Source organism: Cheilinus undulatus, linkage group 13 (assembly GCF_018320785.1).
Source record: "Cheilinus undulatus linkage group 13, ASM1832078v1, whole genome shotgun sequence".
Classification (NCBI taxonomy): Eukaryota; Metazoa; Chordata; class Actinopteri; order Labriformes; family Labridae; genus Cheilinus; species Cheilinus undulatus.
Genome location: NC_054877.1, coordinates 44,782,752 through 44,801,661, shown reverse-complemented (window position 1 = coordinate 44,801,661; position 18,910 = coordinate 44,782,752). Strand labels below are relative to the sequence as shown.

General features: G+C 40.0%; 1 protein-coding gene across 1 annotated transcript in view; it reads right to left on the bottom strand.

Moving 5' to 3' along the window:
* pappa2 (pappalysin 2) overlaps positions 1–18,022 on the bottom strand; it is a 146,652-nt gene extending 128,630 nt beyond the window's left edge. Inside the window, exons 1-2 of the mRNA XM_041803688.1 lie at positions 16,329–18,022; positions 139–371 (exon numbers count right to left, since the gene is read on the bottom strand). Of these exons, the coding sequence (XP_041659622.1) occupies positions 139–371; positions 16,329–17,241 (1,146 nt within the window). The 5' untranslated portion in view covers positions 17,242–18,022. The remainder of the gene's footprint in view (positions 1–138; positions 372–16,328) is intronic.
* Positions 18,023–18,910: the final 888 nt, after the last annotated feature.

Sequence of the window (18,910 nt, the reverse complement as noted above, 5' to 3'; positions counted from 1 at the left end):
TTAAAATACTAGAATCACTGTAGGTATTGGACCTTGGTTTGGGATTGCTTTGTCAGACTTTCATTGTATTTCAACATGTTGAAACTGGAGAGGATAAAACTTTGATCTGAAGCTCTGTCATGCGCTGAAACCACACACCTTAGCTCCATCAACGTACAGGGTCATGCTGCGGCCGCTGTACACGGCCATCAGGTGAATCCAGGCGTTGGCTCGGTACCGCTGGTGGCTGTAGATGGTGGTGGACTTGGTGGCTCGGTCCGTTCGAAGTGTAAAGTAGAACCGTGCATCTTTGATGACACCAGGTTCCGAGGTGCGGATTCCTACCGACCAGCCCTTCTCACTCAGTGAATGGGAACAGCTGTCAAACACACCTACGGAAAAGTGGAAAGGTTAAATATGTTACGTTGAGAGACAACTGGAGACAAAAACAGGTATATTCCACTGCAGGGACGAAAACAGCAACTACAAAAGGCCACTGGAAAGTATGTAAATGTACTAGCATTGATGATTCTACTTCCTTTCCTCGAACATTAACCTATCAGCATCAATTAGCATACATCAGTTGTGATAACACCAGAGAGATGAAGACTATACCCTGCTAACAGCAGAAGTGGTGACAGGTGGTTTAAAGTTTGTCTTGTGGAAGAAGGAGAAGGCTTCAGCAAGCCGATGCATTTGTTGAGTTCATGCCACCACCGTGGGTTAAAAGTAGAGGTGTAATGATTCAACGATGCATATCGATATATCGATTGGTTGATTGATGATCCAATCAGAATTAATTACAAAAATGAGCTATCTGCCACATTAATAGGCCCCTGTGTAAAGCATGAAGGGCTGAAATAGAGCAGATATTTTTGTTGAAATAAGTTTAAGAAAAATATCTAAAATGAGAACCCAGGCCAAACATTTTGATTATTATTATAAAGTGTTGCAGTAAAAGTCCATATAGGTGCTTTAGTGTGATCTGGGGATATGAAGAAATAAAATGTTTGGTACTGAAAATGTTTGCTGTTTTAAATCAATACGTTTTAACACAAATGTGCAGAGTTTTCAAAAGTATACACATTCATTGCTCAGGTAGAATGGTTTGCGTACAAACCAATAGGGTTTCGAAATGGAATTAGGCTTATACTTCTCATCCAACCCCAATCAAATTTACTCTATCCAGATGACACGATTTATCTGGATAGGTTTTTGGTTTTTTTATTTGTGTTTTTTTTTTTTTTTTTTTTGAACGAGCCGGAATGAAAACAAGCTGAATTGAGGAGTAGAAAGCACAGATAATTGCTTGAAAATGTAAGGAGCAGAAGTAAAAAGTAGGCTGCAAAATAATAATTCCAGTTAAGTATAGATACCCAAAATTTCTACTGAAGTAAGGTAACGAAGTATTTGTACTTAGTTACTTGACACCTCTGCAAAAGTTATGTTCCTATTTTAAAGGTAATCAGCTCCTTGTTGTTTTTGGTAAAGAGATATTTTCATTGAATACAGTGACCTGTCAATAATTTAATTCCAGAAATTATTTTTTGTAACTGAACTTTTTTGCATAAAATCACCTGATATCGATCATACAGGCTCCTATATGGAATAGACTCTAAATCATATCGTAGCAGATTTTGTGATATCAGAAAGTATCGTAGTCCAAAATATTGATATCATATCATGTCAGGACAAAACTGGTGATTTACACCCCTATTAACAAGTAGGGGTGTAAATAACCTGTTTTTTAAGGATTCAGATGTCACAAAATCTGCCACAATGTAATTTCATCATGTGTCAGTGTAGGAGCCTTCAATCGATATTAGACGATTTAATGCAAACATTTCATACAGTTAAAGAAGACAAAAAAGTCAACAATGCAGCCCTCGCTGTATCAGCATTAGAAACAGAACAAAGCAGCACAGTAGAAGCAGGAAAGCAGAAAGCGATGTCATACGCTCACTGTTTTAAGTGGTAACCCGGGTTAAGTGTCCCTTTCTGATTCCTGATTGTTTTTACATATTTATCACACTTAAATGTTTCAAATCATCAAACCAGTTTTATTATCTCACAAAGTAATGATGTGATGTCAAATGTGGACCCAAGTGCAGACAGAAAAAAAGATTTAATTAACAAAATTCTGAGGAAAAACTAACAAAACTTACTTCAGTCCAAAAACTATAACAAACCCGGTAAGTGAAGTCTTTGGAAACACGAGGAGGACTAGAAAATCAGACTGACACAGGTAGCAACACCACAACAAACAATGAACAGACAAAAGACAGGGAGAAACACAGAACCTAAATACACAGGGAGTGAATGCAGACAGAGAGACAGGTGTGACTAACGAGACCCAGGTGAAACTCGTGAGGGTAATCACAGTGGAGGGAAACTCAGACAGATAGAGAACTGGAAACACACACAAGGGAATGAAACTACAAAATAAAACAGGAAACTTCACAATAAACAAGAGCACTGGACAGGGAATATGTCCAAAATATAAGAGACACTAGGAGGACAGCAAGGAAACACATACAAACACAGGGAGTTCAACTAGACATGAAACACTGTGTAATTACTGAAAGTACAAACTAGCAAAAAACTTATGGAAAACTAAATTCAAATTAAAATCAGAACCATGAAAAATACAGAACAGAAATTCAGAAACACAAATCAAGAACTGTAACATGACAAATGCAGTTTCTAAATGATGATTTTATTTATTAAGGGAAAAAAAATGCAAACTTATCTGGCCCTGTGTGAAAAATAATCGCCCCCTGAACTAAATAACTGGTTGTTCCACCCTTGGCAGCAATAACTGATATCAAACGTTTGTGAAAACTGGTGATGAGTGTTTCTCATCGCTGTGGAGGAATTTGGCCCACTCTTGTTTGCAGAATTGTTTTAATTCAGCCGTATTTGGTTTTCCAGCATGAACTGCCCATTTTTTTGAGCCATTCAGAGGTGGATTTGCTGATATGTTTCAGGTCGTTGTCCTGCTGCATAACCTAAGAGCGCTTGAGCTTGAGGTCATGAACTGATGGCCGGACGTTGGCCTTCAGGATTTTCTGGTAGACATCAGAATTCATTTTTCCATCAATCACAGCAAGTGGTCGAGGTCCTGAAGCCCCAAAGCAGCCCCAGACCTCACCGTGTTTGACTGTTGGTATGATGTTCTTTTAATCAAATGCTGTGTTATTTTTTACTCCAGATGTAACGGGAACACCTTCCAGAAAGTTCAACTTTTGTCTCGTCAGTCCACAGAATATCCAAAAGTCTTGGGGATGATCAGGATGTTTCTTGGCAAATGTGAGACGAGCCTTTGTGTTGTTTTTTGTCAGCTGTGGTTTTGGCCTTGGAACTATCCCATTATGCTATTTTGCCCAGTGTCTTTTTTATGGTTGAATCTTGAACTCTGACCTTAACTCATTGAGTGCCATTGACGTATATATACGTCAAAGTGTTTTTTCGGCGGCTAGCACAAGGGGGCGCTCTCACGCTCCCTGTGAGTAATTTTGTGGCTTCTGGGATACGTAGTTGGAACACTACAGTCGTAAGTGATGGTAGATCAAACATCAGAGGTGGAGACCCTGGGGTCAAAGAGCAGAGCGATCGTTACGGAGGTAATCTAAGCTAAAAGTTCTAACTTAGACCCTGGAAGAAACTTTAAACTTTTGCCTGAGAGATCGCTTACTCACTGAAACTGACACTGAACTTAACAACAGTGAATCTAGGGACGGCGCTTTTATTGATCTGCCTCGGCCAGCAAAGAGGCTAAAGAATGACACGAGGTCTCCCCCCGTGCGTCAGAGAAATAAGGCAGCCTCTCGCCAGCTGGATGCATACAACGACAAGCAGGAGAGGACGTGGGCGTATAGGGGGGTCCAGTGGAGGCCGTCCAATTCCAGAGTGTGAATGGCATGACAGTGACTGGGAGCATTGTTATTTATTTTACAATAAAATAAAAGACACCAAATCTATAGAAAATTTGTAATACAATTTTCAGATGTCATTTATGTCATCGAAGGCAAACTTATAACATTCAAATCACTGTTTTGCTTGGCAGACTCTGTTTCACAAAAATGCATTTTTCTCAGCTTTCTAGAAAAAAAGGGGTCTTTTTGGTGAAACTAGCCTCTATTCAACTTAAGATAAATCAACAACGGAGTTCCAAAGCCTTGGAAATGTCTTTATTACCTTTTCCAGACTGATAGATTTCAATCACTTTGTTTCTCATTTCTTTGGATGGTGGCATGATGCGTTTCTTTCTGAGATCTTGTAGCCTACTTCACTTTGTCTGACAGCTTCTATTTAAGGGATTTCTTGATTCGACAAATCTGGTGGGATATTAAATTTGGTTTGATGATCCGAAATATTTAATTGCGATAAATATTCAAAAAGAAAAGGGGACTCAAAAAAGGGGCAAATACTTTTCCACGCCGTTGTACATCCATGGATTGTTACATGCCTTATAGCAACAGCTTTAAGGTCGAAAAAATGTGTGTGAAGAGATGATGATACAGTGACTGTTACTACAGACCTATGTGTTTAAAGGGGACATATTTTACCCTTTTAAGACAAGTTTATATTGTTCTCAGAGGTCCTCAAAACATGCCTGTGAAGTTCGTTGCTGAGAAAAACACTCTAGTATTGGATTTTTGCAAGTCTAATAACCCCTCTATTTTAGCCCTGCTCAGAATGAGCTGTTTCTGTCTTTAATTGGTAATTAGCTGTCTGACTCCGCCCCTGACCACACCCCTCTCAGGAAATGGATGTGGCTCTCCTGATGTCATAATGTTACCGTCACTGTTATCCAAAGTTAAGGACCTGACTGGGATTCAAACCATAAATCTACATGATCAAAGTCAACAGGGTAACCCACTGAGCTATCCAGCGTCTCAGCTGGTAGCTGGCAGGAGGATCAGGAGATGAGGGTGGAAATTTCTTCCAAGTGGGGAGGGCCAACCAAACCTGGGGGCGGGGCCCCATATGACATCATAAGGGTAAAATCTGAAAACGGCTTGTTTCAGCACACATTTCCTGAAAAGGTGGAGAAAGAGAGGGTGGAAGGGAATTGATTTTTCTGGTACTTGAGGGGATTGTGGACGGGCCAGAGGCACATATTTTTGTTAGAAAAGCCTGAAAACGTGATTTTAGCATAATATGTCCCCTTTAAGTCTCAACTGTGACAAGGACTTTGTGTAACATAAGATGGGGCTCCAGCAGACTTGAGCGTCGAACCTTCTTGCAGTCTGAAGTCTGTTGTCTGAGCAGAAACCTGATTTATAATGATCTCTGCTAAAATACCTAAAAAATCAGCCCACTTTTCTGTATGAAAGGACAATGAATTCATGTCGTATTTTTTATCAAATATTTGATATTGAAATAAATATCAAACATTTTTGTGATGATATTCATGTAAAAAGAAACCAGCCCTCAAATAGCAACTGGTTCCTGTTATTGGCAAAAAGAGCCAGCTCTGAGAACCAATTCATCTGCATATGACACATGAAAACTTCTTATCACCCTCCAACTTGAATTAAATTGCAATTTCAACCTAACCCAGTGATATGTGGCATTAGCCACTTAAGCCACATGTGGCTCTTTTGTGGTGATTTGTGGCTCTTTTATGTATCAATTTCAAATATAACTCCCACAGAAAACCTTAATAAAAGGAAACTTTGACCTCAGAAATGCTCCATCCCAGTCACATTAATCACTTTGCCCTTATTTGCAGTTTTTTGCTCCTGTTTTCCATTCTTTTGCCACTTTTATCCATGTTTTGCTGCTTTTAGACTGTTTCTGCTACTTCTTTTCACCACTTTTTGGCACTTTTATCCCATTTTGTTCCTTTTCACTAGTCTTTGACTCTTTTATCTTTTTATTTTTTCTGTGCACAATTTGTCCCCCTTCTTGCAATTTGTTTTGCCACTTTTTCTCTCATTTAAGCTGCCTTTTGCCATTAAATGCCACTTTATCCCCATTTGTGTCACTCTTTGCTGCTTTTTGCCCATGTTAGTCACTTTTCAGACATTTTTGTCACTTTTTTAGCAACCTGTAACTCATTTTTTTGTAATTTCTCACCCATTTTTACCACTTTTCCTCCCGTTGTCACTTTTCACCAGTTATTTTCACCTTTATTCTTTTTTTTTGCAATTTTCCCCTTTATTTGCCCATTTAAGCTGCTTTTTGCCATCAAATGCCACTTTTTCCCCATTTTTTGTCACTCGTTGCTGCTTTTTGCCCATGCCAGTCACTTTTCACACATTTTTGCCACCTTTTTGTTCTTTTTTTTGCCACCCTTAATTAATTTTGTTGTCATTTCTCACCCATTTTTGCCATTTAATGCCTATTTTGCCCATTTTTCACACATTTTTATGCCACATTTTTGCCGCTTTAACTTATTTTTATTGCCACTTTAGTCCATTTTTTCAACACTTTTTCACCACTTCTCACCACTAAGATTGTGGCTCATGCAAAGGTATTTTTCAAGAATTTGGTTCTTGAGTAACACTGATCTAACCATTACTCCACAAGATTTTTTTTTTTGCTAAATTGTACATCACTGTGTCTTTAAACATCATGTTTATGGCAACATGAGGGAGAAAAGCTGTTAAAGATGCTTACTTCTTGGATTGTGGCTAATTTGTTCACATTCATTCCTAGCATGTCCTACCAAGTCAAATGGTGTGTGGGCTGTTGTTTGGATAGTCTGTTGTTCTGATATCAGGTCATCACTGAAGATGTCTCGTTAAAGCCGAGAGTGAATGCACGGACTAAACTTGGTATCCAAATGGATTATTAATTCATGCTAATGCTTTGTCTTCTTCTCTACTGGTCCAATGTCCACATCCACCACTGCCTTCTTAAGAGCAAATTACAACCCAAATTTCTTGAATTGTCCAATAATTACCAGATGTTTCTAATGAAACATGGGAGAGTTTGGACTCAAGATAAAACAAAAGATCTGGCGGAGCAAAGAGATGGAGACATGTCCTTCAAAATGAAAGCAAATTACAGAGCTTTTCACCACATATTTTCCTCCAGGCACACATCCGCAACCCACTGGAAATTGCTTTGCGACCCACCTTTTGGAACCCGACCCACCAGTTGGGAACCAAGGGTGGTTCCTCACACAATGCATGAGAGAGTCACAGAAACACGGCTACAGCGAGTAAGACAGAGACGGAGAGAATAGACAGAACCAGGACAGCAGGAGAGAACAGAGAGGGGAAGGAGGACGGGGGTATTTCACTCAGCCAAGGCAGGGCCCTGATGTTTCCATCTGCTGTTGCAACGGACACACACATCCACATCTGCTCCCCAGATGTCTCACGCTGGGACATCGACAGGTCAGGGAACCCCTTCACCCTCCTCAGCGCTATATCTCCGAGTGCATGTGTGTATACTTACATGCATATGTACACACAAGTGTTAAAGTGGGCAATTGTAGCAAAAATATCCCTGAGGAGGTGAGCCAGTTTCATGCTGAAGCATTTAAAGAGAGCAGCCGTGAGGAGGCCAAAAGGAAATTTACACTACACAGAATGTAAGCAAGCATAAATATACAGATAATCAGTAATGCACAGACACACACAATAAATCACAAACATAAATTCTGATGAAAGAGGCATCCTGTTAATTCAGAACAAATCATCATAGTGAGGTCACTTCCTGTTGGATTGCTTTAGCATGTTACCTCTGCTGTAGGTGCACCATTTAATGGCACAGGACTGGTGGGGGGCATGTTTTTGAATCAGACTTGAATTGAGCTAAGATTTCTGTGCAATAACAGATGGTCACGATGCAAAACTGCTGCCAAAAAAGTGACAACATTCAGTCTGCAACAGGAAACAGTAAAGGTTCATGGGAAACATGGACTTTATGTTATAAGGGATTCTCAGCCACACACAGCGGACTGAGTCATGTAATGTGATTATAAAAGTGATTCCATAAGCTCCTTATGTTGTAAAGATTTTTTTTTTTAACCAATTTTGCACAGTAAAAGCAGACCAAGATAGCTTTATATCACAAAAGCTTCATAAAGTTTTTTTGATGACACTAATGTTTGTATATAATCTGCTGCTCTGTGTTTTATGCAGTTTTTATATCATGTAATGCTAAACCATGTTAAACTATGACTCAGATATAGCTATTAAACATGGCATGTGACTTTGAATTAGGGCTGGTGAATTAATTGAGAATTAGACAGAATCGCAATTTGGCCTGCTGCAATTTTCAAATTGCAAAAGGTGCAACATTTCTTTGACCTGAAATTTGTGTCAAAATACCAGTTTTAAACATTTTTGCAGCAGCAGCAGCAGCAGCAGCAGAAATGTTATGCATGACATATCATCCAATCATTCAGGTGCCATTTTTTTAGAATAGTCAACAAAAAATTCTACTTTAATCATTTTTGTACTTTTTTTAAATTAAATATAAAAACCCCTCAAACAGTAATTCATACCCAATTTGCAATACGAGTCAAAATCTTTTGATTTAGATACTTTTAAAGCATTGTTCAGCCTTTGCTTAGGAATATTAGAAATAGAGCCCGACCGATTGATCGGCAGGCCGATTATAGCGTATCACAGATTAATCAACATTGGCCAATATGTAGCCGATATATTCACTTTTTTGCTGCGCGGGGATTTTGTCACTCTGCTCCTGTGTGTCCCTGCTGAACTCAGCCTGAGTGCCTGGTCCTTCCCCCTCACACACAAGCAGCTCTCTCTCCCCACTCAGGCCTCGTCCACATGGAGACAAATCCAGGAACGCACACAAAAGTTTTTTGTCGGATCGGCGTTTCATTCACACGGAAACGGCTTTTCAGGTGACTGTAAATGATACTTTTTGAAACCGGGTCCCAGAGTGCATAAATCTGTAAACAACTACCGTTTCTTCTCCGTGTGGATGGCTATCCGCATCTTTCTTGAAACGAACGTCACACGCAATGTAGCTCTCCTACAACGCCTGCGCGGGTCCGACCAAAACAAACATGGTGGACTACAGGGTTGTGTTTGTGCTGCGGAAGCTACTGAGCTTGTTATGGCTTTTACAGCAAAATCTGATGCTCCTTCACCACCACTGCGAAATGCATACACCATATGTTCTTAAATCCAACGTGGAGAACAACCAAAAGGGCAACTAGAAGAAAGTTTATGTCAGTTTTCTGTAAACTTCCTTTTCTCTTTTAGTGCATTTCTGTGGCAGCAATACAGCGCCACGTGCAGGCTTGGCACTACAGCGTTTTCAGTCGTTTAAGTTGCATCTTTATGAAATAAAGATAAATGCAACTGTTAATTCACATGCCCACCATTATTTAATAAAAAACTATTATACAGCATTTTAACATTGTCCAAGTTGCAAATTTGTGAAATAAACAAAGATAAATGCAACTGTTAAATTAGCATATATCCTGTGTTTATCAATGTTCTTATTTCATTATCGGCCAATATATCGGTTATCAGCTTTTTTTAGCCCCCAATATCGGTATCGGCATCGGCCCCAAAATCCCATGTCGGTCGGGCTCTAATTAGAAAGTTAAGGAATAATCACATATCAAATTGCAATTGCAATATTAGGGGGAAAAAAATCGCAATTAGATTATTTTCCAAAATCAGCCCTACTTTGAATCATTATCATTTATCAATTTAAATTTTCATTTATTGTATAGCACGCTTTATTCCTTTTTTCAAGACGATACATGTTTACATCACCTGGAAACGGCAGAAAAACTGACATACTAATTCAAACTGTAATTTTTTGTTAAGTCAGCACCTTTCTAATGCACAGGGACACTATCTACAGAGCCTATAAGTATTCAAACCCATTTATTGATTTTCTAATCATGGTCAAAATAATTTTGCTTTTGTGACAAAATTTTTTTTAAAAATCTCTTAAATGGCAAAGTAGAAATAAGAAATAGATTTCTATAACTTAACGTCAATCAAACAAAAATATGTAATGTAAAATAAGTGACTGCACAAATACTCACCCCCACTTAAAAGTGGCTGACCTAATTCACCAGAGGTCCAGCCAGTTGTTGCTAGTAGTCTCACAGTTAGTGAAATGGGGATCACCTGAGTGCAGTAAATTCCTGGCTACCATTACACCATGAAGTCAAAAGAACACATCAAGCAGCTCAGAGAAAAGGTTATTGAAAAGTATAAGTTAGGGGATGGATACAAACACTGAACATCCTCCAGAGTTCAGTTAAATCCATCATCAAGAAACGCAGGAATATGGCGCATAAATCTGCCTAGATCAGGCTGTCCTCACAAACTGAGTAAGCGTGCAAGAAGGAGACTAGTGAGAGAGGCCACCAAGACACCTATGACTACTCTGAAGGAGTAACAAGCTTCAGCAGCTGAGATGGGAGAGACTCTGCACACAACTGTTGGCCAAGTGAAGATGACTCTGATTAAATCTGGTCAAGAGTTTCAATGCAAGTGGAAGATTCTACAGTCAAGTGAAAGACAGTTTTTGGTCTAATGAGACCAAAATGATACTTTCTGACCATCAGACAAGATGTTTAGTGGACAGCAAACACTAACAAATCATCACAAGAACATCATCTCCACTGTGAGGCACGGTGGTGGCAGCATCATGCTGTGGGGATGCTTCTAAGCATCTACTGACATAGGCACATAGTGGACACAATCAGAAACAGGGATGAGAGAGCTAGGGAGAGACATGCGGGAAAGTGCCACAGACCAGATTCGAACCCGGGCCAACATTGGGCACGCCCTAAACTACTAGGCCACCTGCATCCCAGATGCTGTCATTTTTATCGCCTGTGTTTGTCAGCAGTTTTTCGCTGTTGTTCAACTCATTAATCCTGTTTGGATGTGTATGATTATTGCTCCTAAAGAAGGCTACATTACTTTGGTTTAGCCCACTTGGCAGACACAGTGGGCAGCACTACCTAGCATTTTTCTTTGGTAAAGAAATGTGATAGGCTGAGTAATCTGTGGCTCCATAGCCTGTGCAGGCAGTGTGTTAGGATGCCAGACAGTGGCACCGCCTGCCTTTATGCACTGTGCCTACATTTGTTTTTTAGCAGTATATAAAGCAACACACCTCCTGCATACAGAAAATACCGTCAAGTAGGTGTGCTGTGCTTCAACTTAAATCACACATAAAGATAAAGACATTCGATATGGTAACCTGTGTTGTTACTACCTGGAATAATTTGGATTTCCAAGAGAAGATTAAATGGTGAAACTTCTAAAACTGTCACATAGTCTTAACTGAAATCAAAGCCAGCCTTGAGATCACCACTGAGGCCTTATTAAGCCCATTTCCACCATGGATTATTACATTTTTAAACGATAAGCATTCTTTTGACTCTAAAATTCCTGCAGCCTAAATCAAAAAACAACAACAATCAAAATCCACAAACAAACAGATTTATAAGATCACTGCTGACCATTGGAAGTCAAAGCAGGGTCAATGTCATGTCTAGCAGAAACAATAGGAGTTTGTTTTTCACTGTTTTTGTCAGATTCCTTCAGGACACTACAAAGAGAAGGGCCCATGCCACAAAATGCCGCCTTCACATAAGGAAGCAATGAGGGGGAAAAAAAAAAAGTTGGGTAATGGAGTGGGATCTTTGATCAGAGTAAATGTGAGTGGACGTAACAGTTTGTGGTCTCCCTCGCTATCTGGACAGCCGTGGTGCTGCACCAGAGCGCTTTTATCCTCTTCAATTTGTTTGATGTACGTGTTGTTCTGTCAAATGTGCAGCTTTTCAAATCTCACATTCTTGATGCTGCCTCGGTGGAAAAGGCCTTGCTGGATGTTCGTTTTCATAAGAGCAGCCTGGTTAAATGGAGGAATCAGAACATGGATGTGTCAGGAGCAGTGGAATCAGAGGAGCTAATATGAGGAGAGGAATATTTACAGGGTTTATCACCTGTTTACAGTATATGAAGTGTGAGTCTGTAAACTGCTTCTTTTTTGTGACAGATTACTAAAGATGATTATACAGTAAAAGTTACGTATATATAATCACTTGTTTACTGCCTACCTATCTGTTTAGAGTGTGTTTGATGTCTTTACAAAAAGGCACTGGGATAAAAAGGAAACCCTTTCTGAATAAATCAGTGGTGCATCAAAACCAGAAGGCTAATTCTGCAGTGAGGTACTCATATTTAAACTCATATAACCATGCCAATACTCCTGCAGCTGATAACACTTCAGTGTGACGTTAGGCTGTCATTACTTAAGCACATTTTGTCACATGACCAGTAAAGAGGGCAAAAAGAGCTGAGGACAGTGGCAGCTGACATTGTCTGATAAGTGGTGCTGTCGCACTTTACTTTCCAGCTCTTATGAATGCTTAAATCCAATGACAATCACAGGATTTTTGTGTCATTTTGGACCCTTATACAGCACAGACAGTATTTAAAGGAAGACTTACAGTGGGTAACCCTGCCGACTACGGTCTGGGAGATTGATGGTTCAATAACAGTCATGTCCTTAACTTTGGATAAAAGTGTCTGTAACATCAGGAGAGCCATATCCATTTCCTGCGAGGTGCGTGGTCAGGGGCGGAGTCAGACAGCTAATTACATGCAAAAATTCAATACTTTTTTTAGCAACAAACTTCACAGGCATGTTTTGAGGACCTCTGAGACAAATATAAACTTGTCTTAAAATGGCAAAATATGTCCCCTTTAAAGTCTCCAGATTTATTTGCCAAACTAATAATAATTCCTTCAGTTTCAATAGGGTCGGTGCTCGGGCCCCAACAAGGTGTCTTTAGAAAGGTAACACATCTATCAGACCCACTGTAGCTGCCACGGGTTTTGACAAATACAACGAAAAACACAATGTTTCTTCCCCGCTAAATTTGTATTGTGAAACAGAGGCCTGTAGATGACTGTAGCTAGCTGGAAAACTAAAGTGTATGTGATAGAAATAAGGGACATTTGCAGTCCTTTAAGAACATGTAGCTGTATGAAAACTATGTTTTTTACATCGTATGTACTGTGCATTGTATGTTTGATGAGCATTTGCTTCCAACATTTGCCAAATAAAGACCTGAAAGGCAGTTTTTAATTGCTGAACAGAGTCGGACAATCCAGATCACTAAAAAGAATCCTCCTCACTACCTCAAACCAAAGTGACCTTTCAGTGCTACTTAATTTGTTGCTTAGAGTCAAAATTTCAGCATCTGCCATGAGTTAATACTGACTGATGTATCACTCTGACTTTAGCTCTTCTCAGAATCTACCTGATTAACCCACCTGATGTCCTCATAGGAAGTTATTTAACTGGAAACTGTCACGAGTGCTTCAGATTAGAGCACATCCATCACGATCTCTGGAAACATCGTGCCTTAATATTTCCTGTTTTGCCCACTAAATGCTCCAAAACCCAAACATGTGTTTGCAATTACATGAATAAATCATACATTCTGGCAGTCTAGGAGATGCAGAGAATGTTAGTGGATTCAGTTTGATAAATAATCTAGATCAGTAATTTACTGATGTGTCCTATCACCAAGCATACAGATCACAGTGTCTCCTGATATCCATGGTGGGTCTCTGTCTGCAGTAAAAACACAGCAGAGTGAACCTGATGAACTCTGGATGAACTTCATCATTCAGACTCAAACACAGATCTTCACTACCGCAAACATTGAACTATAATTCACACATCATAACAGCCATATTTGCAACACACTGAAAACAGCTCTAGATGCACTTGGCTAGTTCTCACAAATGTGTGCCTGCAAAAATATTGTTGCAACAAGTTTATACTATACGAAAACCCAACATGGGCCCACATCATGGACCTTTTACCACTTCATGAAAAACTATTAGCTCATTTCTAATTATAGCAGCAACACATCTGAAAAAAACATTGCTGAATTTTGCAGGTCAAACAAAGCTCAACTGTAACAAAATGAAGAGACAGTCCATCTAGCATGTCAGGTTAATTTATAAGTAAGCCTCTTTAAATTAGTGTTTGGACAAATGAAATTATTTTATTTTTATCGACTTTGAATAAGCCTTTCTATATATGCATTGGGATGGTCCCCTCCATGAACTCTGCCATCTTGGATTTTTGTATCATGCCTATTTATATATATATATATATATATATACCTATATATATATATATATATATATATATATATCTATATATATATATATATATATATATATATATATATCTATATATGTTTATATATATATATATATATATATATATATATAACATAATTGTTTCATTGTTATTTAGACACCATTCACAGCAATCTTGAAAAGTTTCAGAGTCAGCCGCTCTGGGAAAGTGTTAACGGTTGATTACCATCCAGTTCCCATTCAATTACGTGAGAAGAGACTAGTCTTGACTTTAGCCAATGGCTAAGCGATGGGCTGCTCTGGAAGTGGCTCCTACTGGCCCAAACTGTTTCAGTTTAAGCGTGCTGATTGGCTTTCCTGTATGTCATTTATTTAATCAGTCATTGGTGAAACCGCATCTTAAACAAAGTCTTAAAGGAAGGAAGTTTGTTGCCGGGCAACCAGAGCAGTTGGCAACAAGAAGGATGCTCTTTAAGTTATATCTTGGACATGTAGAGTTATTTCACAATTAAGTTGACAATATATGTTGAAACCTGTAAAAACAAAGAAGACGGATGGTCCAGGACACCTCTGAGAGAAAGAACGGGAAATTTCCATCAAGAAAAACCCCAAAAAGGTGAAAAGAAGACCTCAGTCTCACCTACAGCTCCTGGCTAGCTTAAAAGCTAACGACAACTGCCAGTAACTTCAAGAGAACACCGCCTGATCAACAGGAGACTACTGAATGCTACCCACTGAGGTCCTAACTTTGAATTTTAATCCCAAATACTCACCTTTTCTATTTAAAATCTAACATTTGTAGTTCATCTTTGGACCTTCATAACTCTATATTTTTAATTCTATTTCATATTTTGACATTGAGAACTCATTATTTGAATTTTATCTCATATTTTCTCCTTTTTAACTCTTGATTTTGAATTTTATTTCATATTTTTCACCTTTCAAACACTTAATTTTGAATTTTATCTCATATTTTCGCTTTTAAAACTCTTGATTTTGAATTTTATCACATATTTTCTCCTTTTAAACACTTGATTTGGACTTTTATCTCATATTTTCACCTTTAAAACTTTTGATTTTGAGTTTTATCTCATATTTTCACTTTTCAAACTCTTGATTTTGAGTTTTATCTCATATTTTCCCTTTTCAAACTCTTGATTTCGAATTTTTATCTCATATTTTCACTTTTCAAACTCTTGATTTTGAATTTGATCTCATATTTTGACCATTATATTCCCGATTTTAATTTTTATGTCATATTTTGACGTTTTAAACTCACGAAATAGAATTTCATCTTACATTTTGACAATTTCAACTCCCAACGCTGAATTTCAATCACAAATATTTACCTTTTCTATTTAAATTCTAACATTTTTTGTTGATCTTTGGACTTTATAACTCAATATTTTTAATTCTATTTCATATTTTGACATTGAGAACTCATTATTTGGATTTTATCTTATATTTTGACTTTTACAACTCTTGATTTTGATTTTTTTTCTCATATTTTGACCTTTTAAACTCTTGATTTTGATTTTTTTCTCATATTTTGACCTTTTAAACTGTTGATTTTGAATTTTTTCCCATATCTTTTGATTACAACCCCCTAAATTAAACTTTCAATCCCGAATATTGGCCTTTTCAATCCAAAATTTGAATGTTGTATCTCATCTTTAGAGCTTTAAAACTCATGCTTTTGACTTTTTTGGTACTTTAACTGTCGAAGATCATGATTTTAACTGCTGACTTTTCTAAATCTCAAAATCATTTATCATCAATGTTACGTTTCTTTCCCTTTAATTTTTTAGCGCTGAAGATGAGGTTGACAGTTTATGGTATATTTTGACCCTGTTTGGCCCTCAGCTTAGACCCAAATCCAGAATTCAGCCCCTGCTGTGATTGAGTCTGACATCCCTGTCCTACCAGAGGAAATGTGTTTCTGTTTTTTTCAGGTATCCAGTTAATGATCTAGCAGTCAAAGCGACCGCTCATGGTCTGAGTAGGTTTGGGATTCTGGCCTTTCAAGTGTTAATTTAGTCTGGTTTATGTGGACCGGGGGCCCTGGATGGAGTCTCATCGAGTCTCATTCCGCCCCTGGTCAGCAGGGCAAACCCAGATGATGCTGAGGTTACAACATAAAGCTGTCAGAAACGATCTACAACAAACAGCAGTGAACTCTGAGCAGAGGAGAGGAGAGAGAGTCAGAGAGGCGGCAGAGCCGGATCAGGATCCTCTATGATCAGTTTCACTCACCTGCTATGACGGCCGGGTTGCTCTGCCCTCCTTCAGGCTTCACCCACAGCTCCAGACTGAATTTGGCCCTCGGCAGCTCCACCCCAGCGGTGGACTTCAACTTCAGCTGCTCCCGGCGCCCGCTGAAGTACAGGGCGGTCATCCAAGAAGGGGGCACGCGAGGCACGGGGCGCCCCCACGTAGAGGAGCTGCCCAAGGGCAGGCTCGTCGGCTGACCCACCTCCTCCACTTCACCGAAGTAGTCCTCCGTAGCGTCCACCGGGCTCCCCGTGGAGGACTGGGGGGCTACATCCCCCTGTTGCAGCTTATAGAGGACCTGGAGGCCCCTGGAGTCCGTGGAGCTGTCCGGGAGAACTTTCTGCCGGCTGGAGTTTCCCTCTTCCTCGTACGGGAACGTAGAGTCGAGGCTGCGGGTCATCCTGGAGCCGCGGGACTCTCCAGCGTCTTTACGCACGGACTCCCCTGGCTGATGCGCGGCATAATCCGAGTCTCCCCTGTCAGTCGTGGAGCTTTTCCCCTGCGCTCTTCCGTGTGAATTATCATATCCTGCCACCACATCCTCCGTGTTCCCCCTGCCACCTTGATCCTGCGCCCCGGTGTCAAACCCGCACCCTCCTCCACAAACCGCAGACGCGCTCTTTACAGTGCGCAGCTCTCCCCGGGTCGTGTGCGTCCTCGGACGCGCCGCTGGAGGGCGGTGTTGGGACGAGGAGAGGAGGGAGCGGGGTTGTCGCCGGGACCTCCAGACTCCAGAGACGGTGCAGGGTTCACCTGTCAGCCTGGAGAGCTCCGAGTCTGCTCGCCTGGCCATGGCGCGCTTGTCCAGGGTAAGTGAGTCAGAGCTGACCGGGCTGAGCAGCCACGTGTTTGTGAAGAGGACGAGGAAGATAGGCAGTAGTCTAATCAGCAACATTTTCCCTGCTTGGGGAGGGTGATTTGGAGCAGTTTTATTTTTCTAAGATGAATGGGGGCGACAGTTCAGCTCTTTAAAAATAAATCTGGAGTCCAGAGCAGCAGCTTTAACATTTATCTGCGCGCGTAAAATCCCTCTTGCCAAACAGATCAGTCAGATAACCTAAAAACTACCAGTGCACTCAAAACCAGCAAATATCACATTCAAAGTTGACTTACTCTGAGGTTCTTGGTGTATTTGCAGTGATTTATTTATTTCTAAAAGTCGTTAAATCATCTGGTCTCCAAACTCCTGCATGTTGCGCTTTGCCTCCCACTCATTCATGCAGCCTGCACTGTCTGCAAGATATCTGCAGCCTCTGCAATTAAAAAAACGTCCAGATTCCTGTCTGCTGGTGATTTTTTTTAAAAGCAACCAGACTTGTGATCAAGTTTAACTGATTTTGATGAAACTTGGATTGTTTGCTTTTAGAACTAAAAGCTTTTATTTGCATTATAAATCTGGCAAAAATAGATTATTTCACTCCATGACTTTGCACAAAGCCTCTCCTTTGCTTTTACCTGACCATTGTGGCATCTTTTAGTGCGTCCTTTTTGCAAAAAAATATGGCTGCAAGGTGAATCAGAGTAAAGAAAAAGACTCCTCAGAGGCAGTGCAAAGTGCAAATCTCTGGAGCTTTCCTCTAAATTCAGAGAGAAGGCTGTAGTCCGTCTGCGCGTCAGCTCCTCTTGGTTTTGTTGTGCGTCTGTGTGCGCTTCACAGAGTGACTCCTCTGCACCGGTCCATGCAGTAGTAGTAATATCCTCCTCCATTCACTCCTCCATCTCTCTCTCTCTCTCTCTCCCTCTCTCTCTCATTCTCTCCAGTCCAAAGGTTTTTTTTTTTGTTTTTTTTTTTTTTTATCAGGGAGCCCCAGCCCGCCCTGACATCACCGGTAGGAGAAGTGTGGTGGAGAGAGGGAAGGAGGAGGAGGAGGAGGAGGAGGGGGGCGTCTTTCCCTCGCCTCACATTTGTGTTTTACAAGGGAAATCCTCTTCTCTCCTCATTCCCCTGCGCTGCTGCGCTGCAGTGCATCCCTCTGATGCCGAGGGAGGCCAGGAAAGGGGCTGTAAAGTTTATTTATGTATTTATTATTCCGTCCATCCTCTATGTGCACTGGTGGGAGAAGAATTCAGAGTCTTCAGTTAAAAAATAGCAAAACCAGAGAGTGAAAATATTCTGTTTCACAAGGAAGACTGTGAGAGCCAGCAGGTACGAGAAGAGAAGAAGGTTCAAGAAAAAATGTTGACAGGTTCAGAAAAATGCTGAAATACAGTTGGCTTTAGCCCCCTTTTAAACTTAAATTTGGAGTTTTTCTATTTCATTTTTCCTTTTTTGAGTGCATGAAAATCTGACTCCATCCTTTTTTTCTTTATCTTTTCAGATCCCAACACTCATCTAATTCTAAATCTGGCATAAAAATGCTATAAACTACAAGTGGCATTGACTTGAAGAAAGTTTTTCTGTGTTAGAACTATATGGACAAAAGTATTCAGCCACCTGCCCATTACACCAACAGGGACTGTGATGACATTGTCTTCAAATGCATGTACTTTAATATGGAGTTGACCCCCTTTTTGCAGCCATAACAGCCTCTTGGAAAGATTTCCACAAGAATTTAGAGTGTTTC